Raw genomic sequence first — 13,737 nt, 5'->3', positions numbered from 1 at the left:
ATTAAAACTTTTGAATGCAAAATCATCTTTTTGAAAGACATTGTATATTTTTTGTACATTTTTAGTGTACATTTGAAACATTTTTCTATACACATTTAACCTTTTTAAAGTGCTTAATTACTTGATTAACATATATGCTTGATAAGCATTTTTTTAAATACATGATCAATTTGTCATACACATTGTATTTTTGTATATATTTTTCATATACATGAGAAACATTTTTCTATACACTTCTTTTCAAATGCTTGATTAATATTTTTCATTTTTCTGTAAATAAATAAATATATATATATATATATTATTTGGAAAAATAAAAAATAAATATAAAAAGAAGGTTGTGGCCTATGGCGGCCGATTTTGGTGTTTTGACCATTTTGCCAAAGTTTAGCCGGATCTGACCCCCATTTGAAACTATTTCGGATCTGACTCTTTTGGTACCGCCACCAACCTAGGCGTAAGCCGTACACACCCTACTGCCGGGGACCCCGGCGGTAGGTGTAACGGCAGGCACCGCGGGTGTCACTGTGCGCTTACGTGGCAAAGGGACCTCCCGCCGGGGTCCTTGGTGGTAGGTTGTGTTCTGCTACCGCCCAGATCCCTGGTGGTAGGGTGCTGCAGTGGATAAGATTTGTGTGGTGCGGGATGTGCCCCCTTGCTACTTTGTGAGCTATGTTGGGATATCCTCGAAGAGGAGAGGATGAAGTAGTACAGTAAAGATAAGTATTTCCCTCAATTAAGAACCAAGGTTATCAATTCAGTAGGAGAACCACACAAAATCTCATTAGCAGCACCTGCACACACAAAAACAAAATACTTGCACCCAACGCGATCAAGGGGGTTGTCAATCCCCTTGGCGGTTATTTGCAATAATCAAATCTCGTAGTGGTAGATAGATAAAATAAATTGTAAAACAAAATAAAGGAAATAAAAATGCAGCGAGGTATTTTTGGATTCTGTATATGATAAAAGTAGACCCGAGGGCATAGTTTTCACTTGAGGCTTCTCTCTCGAACACAAAGCATATAGTAGGTACACAAATTACTGTTGGGCAATTGATAAAAAAGCGCATAATTATGACGATATTCAAGGTAATGATCATGCATATAGGCATCACGTCCGTGACAAGTAATACGGTTGCGGTGGCGAGGGCGTTGTGGCGGAAGGGGGTGCAGGCAGGTAGTGGTGGGGGGTATGGTGGTCGGCGAGCGGCGGTGGCTAGACGGGGTACATGGCGGGCGTGAAGTCTTGTGTGGTCGGGTAGGGTTAGTACTGCGGCGCCGATGCCGAGTTGTAGGGTTGGTAGGCGAGGCGGGGTATGGGGTAGTACATGGGGGCGGAGTAGTACCTGGCGCCGGCGGGATGCATCTCCGGTGAGCGGGTGGGCGCGGATCGAGGAGGGAGGGGGCGGGTGAGGTCGCCGATGGGTGGGGAAGGGGACGAGACCGGGTGTGACGATTGGTGAGACAGTGGCGCAAGTTTGCGATATGGACCTCGTTTGTGGTGGTATTTCTGGATAAGGCCTTCTGCTGTAAGAAAACTTGATTGCACATATTTGGCCTGGAGCGAAATATCTTAGTATAGTAAGGTTCCAAATAAAAAATTATTACAGTGTGATAAGAATTAAGAAAGATGGACATTGAACAGATGGCATCAAGGATTTCTTTTCTTTCCCATCTAAAGAAAGATTCTTTTCTTTCAAGCTAAAAAACTTCTTTTCTTTTGATGGTTTTTCGAACCACCATGACCTGTATGGTAGCATGCACCGTTTTTTGTGCCGCCTGTCGTGTGAGTTATGGGCTAGTTTGGTTGGAATCCACGCCAACACACGCCTGCCCTAGACGCTACTTGGACTCTGAATGGTATGTGTTTTGTTTGTCCTGGAATAGGAAATGTCTGTCTGGCCTGGTTGGTGCTAAAGTGTGATTAGCCTGGCCCTAAAGTGTGATTAAGTTAGATGTTGGACGCACGATTAGACGAGCCAGACAGTGTGGTATTAGCCTGGCCCCGACGTCCGGTTCCTTGCGCCTGTACATGCTGCAACAACCACATACCGATTATGAGCATGACATGGACAACATTAATAACACACTGATTACGATTTAACAGAGCATGTACTACGCACATAGTAGAAACATCTACGCATATCGCTAGTACTGCTACAACAGAAAGAAACACGAGAGGGATAAACGATGTATACCCTCCAATCGGCCACGCGGCGGCGGTGACGGTGGCAGCAGCCGCGGTATCCTCGGCGGCCTTCTTGTCGGCCTCGGCCTTCTCAGCGGCGGCACGGTCGGCGTCGATCGACATGGTGATGACGAAGGTGATGCGGACGTAGATGAACAGAAGCGAGCAGTCGCGTAGTCGCTACCCAAAAACCTAATCGCCCCTCTCCCGTACAGGATCCGGAGAGGCGGGGTTTCGGAGGCCTGCTCTCCCGTTAACCGTGTACGCGGTGAACGGGATGGAGTCGCCGGCGGCAACAACATCAGAGGAACGACGTGGGCGTGGAGGCGTAGATGCGTTCTGTTTCGCGGCGCCTAGGGTTGGCAGCGCCCCACATATATATGTGCGGCCGCGCGTGGAGAGACGTGGGCTGAACCCACGTCCAAGTCGGTAGCCCATGATCCGACGTCTCAGATCGTGGCCCTACCTGTCAAAGACTCTCCGTTCTTGACTGGCAAAAAGAAGCGCATAGGAGTGAGCTCGGCTCGGCTCAATCCCGCAACCCGCGACGACGAGGCGTGGCGAGGCGAGCGGAGGAGGAGGAGTGCGTGAGGGCTTCTTTTCTTCTCAATCTCCAATAGCATGAGGGAAAGAATCCCTTATAAACCACTCCAACTCTCCTTCCACTAGCATGGTGGGACTAAACTTCCCACCACCTTGTCATGCCACCTACATGGGCCCTTAGAGGTTAAATTTGAAATTGTCATATGGGCTCTAGGCCCATCTCATATTTCAACAATCCTCCACCAGATCTCAGGGGCCCACTTTGTCCTTTGTTCCAAACGCTGTTTTGATATACCAGCATCTCAGTGGAGACCGATTAAGGTTGAGCTCCACCTAGACTAAGTAGTTACACTCCTTCACAACTGAACAATGGACTATGCCTTGAATTGTCAGTTTGGCGTCAAGAAGTTTCACCACAAGTCTCACTGATACGAGGCTGCCGAAGGCCGACCCCTCGGGTGGAGCATATTAGTCACACTCCTGGCCTAGAGATCACCCCAATCTCATAGACTGTGACCAGCAGTCGGGCTCATATAGGTGTGTTCCTCCAAAGATCGCTCTGTAAGATAGCATCTTGCTTATACATATAAGCCTTGGAACACATTAAGACAGTAGTCATCCTTCCATACAGTTTCCGAGAGTATTGCATCTCCAACGGAGTGGGTTAGTAAGGTTAGTCTCCTCAGTTCACCACTGGCTTGTTTCCCCAGGTCCTACTTCACGTGATCTCCGATCACATAGGTTGGGTTACTACCATGGAAACTCATGTGGGTCTCATATCCATCTCCCTTGATGCACTATCTATCACAACACGTGATAGCCCTTTACTAAAGGGATCTGCCAGTTTCTCAATTTTTTGACAGCTTTCAATCTCATTCTTATGTGTTTGTTGGACTTCATGTTGTCCTTTGAACTCTTCACTTTGACAATAATTGTTTGATTGTCGCAGTTCATAAGGATGGACGGAACCGGCTTCTGAACCACTTGCAAGTCCATCAAGAGATCTCGAAGCCATTCTGCTTCGCCACCCGATGTGTCTAATGTTGTTAGTTCTGCTTCCATTGTCGATCTTGTTAAGATCGTTTGCTTGCAAGACTTCCAGGAAACATCACCACCTCCAAGAGTACACATATACCCTGTTGTGGCCTTCATCTCATCAGCATCAGAGATCCAATTCGCATCACTATACCCTTCAAGTACCGACGGATACCCGGTATAGTGAAGTCCATAGTTCATAGTACCTTTCAGATAGCGCATAACTCTCTCAATAGCATGCCAATGTACATCACCCGGATTGGAAACAAACCGGCTCAGTTTCCTCACAGCAAACGCGATGTCAGACCTCGTTGCACTTGCTAGGTACATGAGTGAACCAATGATTTGAGAGTATCTCAGTTGATCCTTAGTTGTGCCTTCGAACTTTCGGACCAACACACTAGGATCATATGGTGTTTGAGATGGTTTGCAGTCTGAATATCCAAAGCGACTCAACACCTTCTCAACATAATGGGATTGCAGAAGTGTAATCCCACCCTCATCATCTCTCAATAGCTCGATGTTCAAGATAACATCAGCCACACCAAGGTCCTTCATCTCAAAGTTCTGAGAAAGGAAAGACTTAACCTCCTCGATCAACTTGAGATTAGTTCCAAATATCAGTATGTCATCAACATACAAACACAGTATAACTCCTTCGCCCCCACCATAGCGATAGTATACACATTTGTCTGCCTCATTAACAGCAAAGCCAACAGATGTCAACGTTTCATTAAACTTGTCATGCCAATGCTTAGGCGCTTGTCTCAGGCCATATAAACATTTCACCAACTTACACACCTTTCCTTCCTGACCATCTATCACAAAGCCATCAGGCTGTTGCATATAGATTTCCTCCTTTAGCTCTCCGTTCAGGAAAGCCGTCTTAACATCCATATGATGAATGAGAAGACCATGAGCCGCCGCCAACGAGAGTAATACTCAAATGGTGGCCAGTCTGGCCATAGGTGAATAAGTGTTGAAGAAATCTTCTTCTTCTTTCTGGGCGTAGCCCTTGGCCACAAGCCTAGCCTTGTACTTTTCTATCGTACCATCGGGCCTAAGCTTCTTCTTGAACACCCACTTGCATCCCAATGGTTTGCAACCATAAGGACGTTCAGTAAGCTCCCAAGTACCGTTAGCCATGATGGAATCCATCTCGCTACGGACCGCATCCTTCCAGTAGTCAGCTTCTGGAGATGCATACGCTTTTGAAATAGAAGTGGGACTATCCTCCACGAGGTATATGAAGAAATCATCACCAAAGGTCTTTAGAGTCCTTTGTCTCCTGCCCCTACCAAGGGCTTCCTCATTATCCTCCTCAGGATTTTCATCATGTGTTTCTTTATAATATTCCATCGGAATGGCAGGTTCAGGAGTCTCCTCAGATTCCTGTCTAGAAGTGCTTTGTACATCTCTCATGGGGAAAATGTCCTCAAAGAATGTAGCATCCTTAGACTCCATAATTGTACCGACGTTCATGTCATGTACCTCAGATTTCACTACTAGAAATCTATAGCCAACACTATTCATAGCATAGCCCAAATTAACATAGTCCCCAATCTTTGGTCCAAGCTTACAATTTTTGGGGATCGACACATTTACTTTAGCCATGTAGCCCCAAGTTCGTAAGTACGAGAGTGTTGTCCTTCTCTTGGTCCACTTCTCATAAGGAGTGATCTCGTTATCCTTTGTCGGAACTTTATTCAGGACATGACATGATGTCATTATAGCCTCCACCCACCATGCCTTGGATAAACCCAATGTATCTAACATGGCGTTAACCAAATCAGTTAGAGTACGGTTTTTCCGCTCGGCAACCCCGTTTTACTGGGGTGAGTAGGGAGGCGTCCTCTCGTGAATAGTACCGTGCTACGCACAGAAGGCATCAAACTCTTTCGAGAAGTACTATCCACCACGATCTGACCGGACTCGTTTAATTTTCTTTTCGAGTTGATTCTCAACTTCTGCCTTATAGATTTTAAAGTAGTGTAGAGCCTCATCTTTGGTATTTAACAGATACACATAGCAATATCTAGTGGAATCATCTATCAAAGTCATGAAATATTTCTTTCCACCTTTAGTCAACACACCATTCATCTCACAAAGATCAGAATGTATGAGTTCAAGTGGCGCCAAGTGTCTCTCCTCTGCTGCCTTGTGAGGCTTGCGAGGTTGCTTAGATTTCACACACGAATGGCACTTAGAACCTTTGGCTAAAGTGAAACTCGGGATTGAATACGATTTTGCTAGCCGCGTCATAACACCGAAACTAATGTGACAAAGACGTGAATGCCAAACTTCAGATTCATTAACACTCAAATGAATATTGTTCACGACTTAATTACATAGATCTACAAGAGAAAGGCGGAACATGCCTCCGCATTCATAACCCTTTCCAACAAATAGTCCATATTTCGTAACAACTAATTTATTAGACTCGAATACCAACTTAAACCCTTCTCTACATAGAAGGGAGCCACTAACGAGGTTCTTCTTGATGGCGGGGACATGCTGCATGTTCTTCAGATGCACGATCCTTCCCGAAGTAAACTTCAGATCGACCGTGCCAACACCAAGAACAGAAGCACTCGCGCCATTCCCCATCAGTACGGACCCGTGACCTGTGGCCTGGTAAGAAGAAAACAATGAAATGTCAGCACACACATGAACACCTGCACCTGTGTCGACCCACCAATCGGTGGACGACCAAACTAAAAATACAGCAAATAAATTACCGTACCCAGATGCACCACTCTCATTGTTGCTCACAATCATATTGACAGACTTGGAGTCCTGTCCTTGCTTCTTGTACTTGTTTGGGCACTTGTTGGCCCAATGTTCAACCGAACCACAAGTAAAGCAGCCCTCATCCTTCTTGTTCTTCTCGAAGGTCTTCTTACCCTTCTTCTTAAAGTCAGCATTCTCTTGGACACCGTTCTTTCCCTTGGGCTTGTGGGAATTGGAGTTCTTCTAATGTACCATATTGGCCACAGAAGTTCCTTCGACCCCCTTTCCGTGCGAGTCCTTTGCCCTTGAATTCTGCTCAACACTCAGATGGCCAATGACATCCTCCACAGAGGATTCACGCCTCTGATGTTTTAGAGTGGTGGCAAAGTTCCTCCAGGAATTGGGGAGCTTAGCGATTATGCAGCCCGCGACAAACTTGCCCGGTAACTCGCACTTAAGAAGCTCAAGCTCCTTAGAATGCATATTATCTCATGAGCCTGCTCCAATACAGGACGGTTTTCAACCATCTTGTAATCGTGGAACTGCTCTATAATATACATCGCGCTCCCTGCATCGGCTGCCCCAAACTTAGATTCGAGCGCCTCCCACAAGTCCTTGGCAGACCGCATATGCAAATATGCGTCAACCAGCTTATCTCCAATCACGCTCAGAACAGCCCCGAGGAACACGACAGTGGCCTCCTTGAACACCTTCTCCTGTTCAGGAGCGATCGTTCCTGTGGGAGTCACACCGGCGACCCAGAACACGTTCATGGCCGTGAGCCATAAGGTGGCTTTAGTCTGCCAACGCTTAAAGTACGTCCCCATAAACGGGGACGGTTTCAGTGCAGCAGCAAAACCAGAATTTGAAAAACTCCTACACACATTAGGTTTTTGGATTGTTGAGTAAATAGGCAGTTTTTCGATTAAAATAGTCCATGAATAAATCATGAGCATGACATGGGCAACATTGATAACACACTGATTACGATTTAACAGAGCATGTACTACGCACATAGTAGAAACATCTACGCATATCGCTAGTACTGCTACAACAGAAAGAAACACGAGAGGGATAAGCAATGTATACCCTCCAATCGGCCATGCGGCAGCGGTGACGGTGGCAGCAGCCACGACATCCTCGGCGGCCTTCTTGTCGGCCTCGGCCTTCTCAGCGGCGGCACGGTCGGCGTTGGTCGACATGGTGATGCGGACGTAGATGAACAGAAGCGAGCAGTCGCATAGTCGCTGCCCAAAAACCTAATCGCTCCTCTCCCGTACAGAATCTGGAGAGGCGGGGTTTCGGAGGCCTACTCTCCCATTAACCGTGTACGCGGTGAACGGGATGGAGTCGCCGGCGGCAGCAGCAGCAGAGGAGCGACGTGGGCGTGGAGGCGTAGATGCATTCTGTTTTGCGGTGCCTAATGTTGGTAGTGCCCCACATATATATGTGCGGCCGCGCGTGGAGAGATGTGGGCTGAACCCACGTCCAAGTCGGTAGCCCATGATCCGATGTCTCAGATCGTGGCCCTACCTGTCAAAGACTCTTCGTTCCTGACCGGCAAAAAGAAGCGCATAGGAGTGAGCTCCGCTCGGCTCAATCCCGCAACCCGCGGCGTGTCATGACGAGGCGTGGCGTGGCATGGCGTGGCGAGGCGAGCAGAAGAGGAGGAGTGCGCGAGGGCTTCTTTTCTTCTCAACCTCCAATAGCATGAGGGAGAGAATCCCTTATAAACCACTCCAACTCTGCTTCCACTAGCATGGTGGGACTAAACTTCCCACCACCTTGTCATGCCACCTACATGGGCCCTAAGAGATTAAATCTGAAATTGTCATATGCGCTCTAGGCCCATCTCATATTTCAACAATCCCCCACCAGATCTCAGGGGCCCACTTTGTCTTTCGTTCCAAACGCTGTTTTGATATACCAGCATCTCAGTGGAGACCGATTAAGGTTGAGGTCCACCTAGACTAAGTAGTTACACTCCTTCACAACTGAACAATGGACTATGCCTTGAATTGTCTGTTTGGCGTCAAGAAGTTTCACCACAAGTCTCACTGATACGAGGCTGCCGAAGGCCGACCCCTCGGGTGGAGCATATTAGTCACACTCCTGGCTTGTTCATGAGCTTGCTAGAGATCACCCCAATCTCATAGACTGTGACCAGCAGTCGGGCTCATATAGGTGTGTTCCTCCAAAGATCGCTCTATAGGATAGCATCTTGCTTATACATATAAGCCTTGGAACACATTAAGACAGTAGTCATCCTTCCATACAGTTTCCGAGAGTATCGCATCTCCAACGGAGTGGGTTAGTAAAGTTACTCTCCTCAGTTCACCACTGGATTGTTTCCCCAGGTCCTACTTCACGGGATCTTCGATCACATAGGTTGGGTTACTACCATGGCAACTCATGTGGGTCTCATACCCATCTCCCTTGATGTGCTATCTATCACAACACGTGATAGCCCTTTAGTAAAGGGATCTGCCAGATTCTTAGCCGTTTGGATATAATCCAACGCTATCACTCTGGAGTTTCTCAACTTTCTGACAACTTTCAATCTCATTCTTATGTGTTTGTTGGACTTCATGTTGTCCTTTGAAATCTTCACTTTGACAATAAGTGTTTGATTGTCGCAGTTCATAAGGATGGCCGGAACCGGCTTCTCAACCACTGGCAAGTCCATCAACAGATCTCGAAGCCATTCTGCTTCGCCACCCGATGTGTCCAATGCTGTTAGTTCTGCTTCCGTTGTCGATCTTGTTAAGATCGTTTGCTTGCAAGACTTCCAGGAAACCACACCACCTCCAAGAGTAAACATATACCCCGTTGTGGCCTTCATCTCATCAGCATCAGAGATCCAATTCGCATCACTATACCCTTCAAGTACCGACGGGTATCCGGTATAGTGAAGTCCATAGTTCATAGAACCTTTCAGATAGCGCATAACTCTCTCAATAGCATGCCTATGTACATCACCCGGATTGGAAACAAACCGGCTCAGTTTGCTCATAGCAAACGCGATGTCAGGCCTCGTTGCACTTGCTAGGTGCATGAGTGAACCAATGATTTGAGAGTATCTCAGTTGATCCTTAGCTGTGCCTTCGAACTTTCGGACCAAGACACTAGGATCATATGGTGTTTGAGATGGTTTGTAGTCCGAATATCCAAAGCGACTCAACACCTTCTCAACATAATGGGATTGCAGAAGTGTAATCCCACCCTCATCATCTCTCAATAGCTTGATGTTCAAGATAACATCAGCCACACCAAGGTCCTTCATCTCAAAGTTCTGAGATAGGAAAGACTTAACCTACTCGATCAACTTGAGATTAGTTCCAAATATCAGTATGTCATCAACATACAAACAAAGTATAACTCCTTCGCCCCCACCATAGCGATAGTATACACATTTGTCGGCCTCATTAACAACAAAGCCAACAGATGTCAATGTTTCATTAAACTTGTCATGCCATTGCTTAGGCGCTTGTCTCAGGCCATATAAAGATTTCACCAACTTACACACCTTTCCTTCCTGACCATCTATCACAAAGCCATCAGGCTGTTGCATATAGATTTCCTCCTTTAGCTCTCCGTTCAGGAAAGCTGTCTTAACATCCATCTGATGAATGAGAAGACCATGCGAGGCCGCCAACTAGAGTAATACTCGAATGGTGGTCAGTCTGGCCACAGGTGAATAAGTGTCGAAGAAATCTTCTTCTTTCTGGGCATAGCCCTTGGCCACAAGCCTAGCCTTGTACTTTTCTATCGTACCATCGGGCCTAAGCTTCTTCTTGAACACCCACTTGCATCCCAATGGTTTGCAACCATAAGGACGTTCAGTAAGCTCCCAAGTCCCGTTAGCCATGATGGAATCCATCTCGGTACGGACCGCATCCTTCCAGTAGTCAGCTTCTGGAGATGCATACGCTTCTGAAATAGAAGTGGGACTATACTCCACGAGGTATATGAAGAAATCATCACCAAAGGTCTTTACAGTCCTTTGTCTCTTGCCCCTACCAAGGGTTTCCTCATTATCCTCCTCAGGATTTTCATCATGTGTTTCTTTATAATATTCCATCGGAATGGCAGGTTCAGGAGTCTCCTCAGATTCCTGTCTAGAAGTACTTTGTACATCTCTCATGGGGAAAATGTCCTCAAAGAATGTAGCATCCAGACTCCATAATTGTACCGACCTTCATGTCATGTACCTCAGATTTCACTACTAGAAATCTATAGCCAACACTATTCATAGCTAGCCCAAATTAACACAGTCCATAGTCTTTGGTCCAAGCTTACACTTTTTGGGGATCGGCACATTTACTTTCGCCAAGCAGCCCCAAGTTGATAAGTACAAGAGTGTAGTCCTTCTCTTGATCCACTTCTCATGAGGAGTGATCTCGTTATCCTTTGTCGGAACTTTATTCAGGACATGACATGATGTCATTATAGCCTCCCCCCACCAAGCCTTGGATAAACCTGACGTATCTAACATGGAGTTAACCAAATCAGTTAGAGTATGGTTTTTCCACTCGGCAACCCCGTTTGACTGGGGTGAGTAGGGAGGCGTCCTCTCGTGAATAATACCGTGTTCCGCACAGAAGGCATCAAACTCTTTCGAGAAGTACTCTCCACCATGATCTGATCGGACTCGTTTAATTTTCTTTTCGAGTTGATTCTCAACTTCTGCCTTATAGATTTTAAAGTAGTGTAGAGCCTCATCTTTGGTATTTAACAGATACACATAGCAATATCTAGTGGAATCATCTATCAAAGTCATGAAATATTTCTTTCCACCTTTAGTCAACACACCATTCATCTCACAAAGATCAGAATGTATGAGTTCAAGTGGCGCCAAGTGTCTCTCCTCTGCTGCCTTGTGAGGCTTGCGAGGTTGCTTAGATTGCACACACGAATGGCACTTAGAACCTTTGGCTAAACTGAAACTCGGGATTGAATTCAATTTTGCTAGCCGCGTCATAACACCGAAACTAATGTGACAAAGACGTGAATGCCAAACTTCAGATTCATAACACTCAAATGAATATTGTTCACGACTTTATTACATAGATCTACAAGAGAAAGGCGGAACATGCCTCCGCATTCATAACCCTTTCCAACAAATAGTACATATTTCGTAACAACTAATTTATTAGACTCGAATACCAACTTAAACCCTTCTCTACATAGAAGGGAGCCACTAACGAGGTTCTTCTTGTTGGCGGGGACATGCTGCACGTTCTTCAGCTGCACGATCCTTCCCGAAGTAAACTTTAGATCGACCGTGCCAACACCATGAATAGAAGCACTCGCGCCATTCCCATCAGTACGGACCCGTGACCTGTGGCCTGGTAAGAAGAAAACAATGAAATGTTAGCACACACATGAACACCTGCACCTGTGTCGACCCACCAATCGGTGGACGACCAAACTGAAAATACAACAAATAATTTACCGTACACAGATGCACCACTCTCATTGTTGCTCACAATCATATTGACAGACTTGAAGTCTTGTCCATGCTTCTTGTACTTCTTTGGGCACTTGTTGGCCCAATGTTAAACCGAACCACAAGTAAAGCAGCCCTCATCCTTCTTGTTCTTCTTGAAGGTCTTCTTACCCTTCTTCTTAAAGTCGGCATTCTGTTGGACACCGTTCTTTCCCTTGGGCTTGTGGGAATTGGAATTCTTGTGATGTACCATATTGGCCACAAAAGTTCCTTCGACCCCTTTTCCGTGCGAGTCCTTTGCCCTTGAATTCTGCTCAACACTCAGATGGCCAATGACATCCTCCACAGAGAATTCACGCCTCTGATGTTTTAGAGTGGTGGCAAAGTTCCTCCAGGAATTGGGGAGCTTAGCGATTATGCAGCCCGCGACAAACTTGCCCGGTAACTCGCACTTAAGAAGCTCAAGCTCCTTAACAATGCATATTATCTCATGAGCCTGCTCTGATACAGGACGGTTTTCAACCATCTTGTAATCGTGGAACTGCTCTATAATATACATCTCGCTCCCTGCATCGGCAGCCCCGAACTTAGATTCGAGCGCCTCCCACAAGTCCTTGGCAGACCGCATATGCAAATATGCGTCAACCAGCTTATCTCCAATCACGCTCAGAACAGCCCCGAGGAACACGACAGTGGCCTCCTTGAACGCCTTCTCCTGTTCAGGAGCGATAATTCCTGTGGGAGTCAAACCAGTGACACAGAACATGTTCATGGCCGTGAGCCATAAGGTGGTTTTAGTCTGCCAACGCTTAAAGTATGTCCCTGTAAACGGGGACGGTTTCAGTGCAGCAGCAAAACCAGATTTCAAAAAACTCCTACACGCATTAGGTTTTTGGATTGTTGAGTAAATAGGCAGTTTTTCGATTAAATAAATCCATGAATAAATCATGAGCATGACATGGACAGCATTGACAACACACTGATTATGATTTAACAGAGCATGTACTACGCACATAGTAGAAACATCTACGCATATCGCTAGTACTGCTACAACAGAAAGAAACACGAGAGGGATAAGCGATGTATACCCTCCAATCGGCCACGTGGCGGTGGTGACGGTGGCAGCAGCCGCGGCATCCTCGACGGCCTTCTTGTCGGCCTCAGCCTTCTCAGCAGCGGCATGGTCGGCGTCGGTCGACATGGTGATGACGAAGGTGATGCGGACGTAGATGAACAGAAGCGAGCAGTCGCGTAGTCGCTACCCGAAAACCTAATCACCCCTCTCCCGTACAGGATCCGGAGAGGCGGGGTTTCGGAGGCCTACTCTCCCATCAACCGTGTATGCGGTGAACGGGATGGAGTCGCCGGCGGCAGCAGCAACAGAGGAATGATGTGGGCGTGGAGGCATAGATGCATTCTATTTCGCGGCGCCTAGGGTTGGCAGCGCCCCACATATATATGTGCGACCGCGCGTGGAGAGACATGGGCTGAACCCACGCCCAAGTCGGTAGCCCATGAACCGACGTCTCAGATCGTGGCCCTACCTGTCAAAGACTCTCCGTTCCTAACCGGCAAAAAGAAGCGCATAGGAGTGAGCTCGGCTCGGCTCAATCCAGCAACCCGCGGCGACGAGGCGTGGCGAGGCGAGCGGAGGAGGAGGAGTGCGCGAGGGCTTCTTTTCTTCTCAATCTCCAATAGCATGAGGGAAAGAATCCCTTATAAACCACTCCAACTCTCCTTCCACTAGCATGGTGGGACTAAACTTCCCACCACCTTGTCATGCCACCTAC

The 13,737-nt window shown here is 46.9% G+C and overlaps 1 protein-coding gene across 1 annotated transcript in view; it reads right to left on the bottom strand.

The window, feature by feature from the left end:
- LOC123158657 (protein FREE1) overlaps nucleotides 1–13,148 on the bottom strand; it is a 19,460-nt gene extending 6,312 nt beyond the window's left edge. The window contains exon 1 of the mRNA XM_044576564.1: nucleotides 13,036–13,148. Coding sequence (XP_044432499.1) covers nucleotides 13,036–13,148 — 113 coding nt within the window. The remainder of the gene's footprint in view (nucleotides 1–13,035) is intronic.
- Nucleotides 13,149–13,737: the final 589 nt, after the last annotated feature.

The sequence above is a fragment of the Triticum aestivum genome, chromosome 7B (assembly GCF_018294505.1).
Source record: "Triticum aestivum cultivar Chinese Spring chromosome 7B, IWGSC CS RefSeq v2.1, whole genome shotgun sequence".
Taxonomy (NCBI): Eukaryota; Viridiplantae; Streptophyta; class Magnoliopsida; order Poales; family Poaceae; genus Triticum; species Triticum aestivum.
The sequence above is the reverse complement of the archived record's forward strand: the minus strand, read 5'-3'. Positions and strand labels throughout refer to the sequence as shown.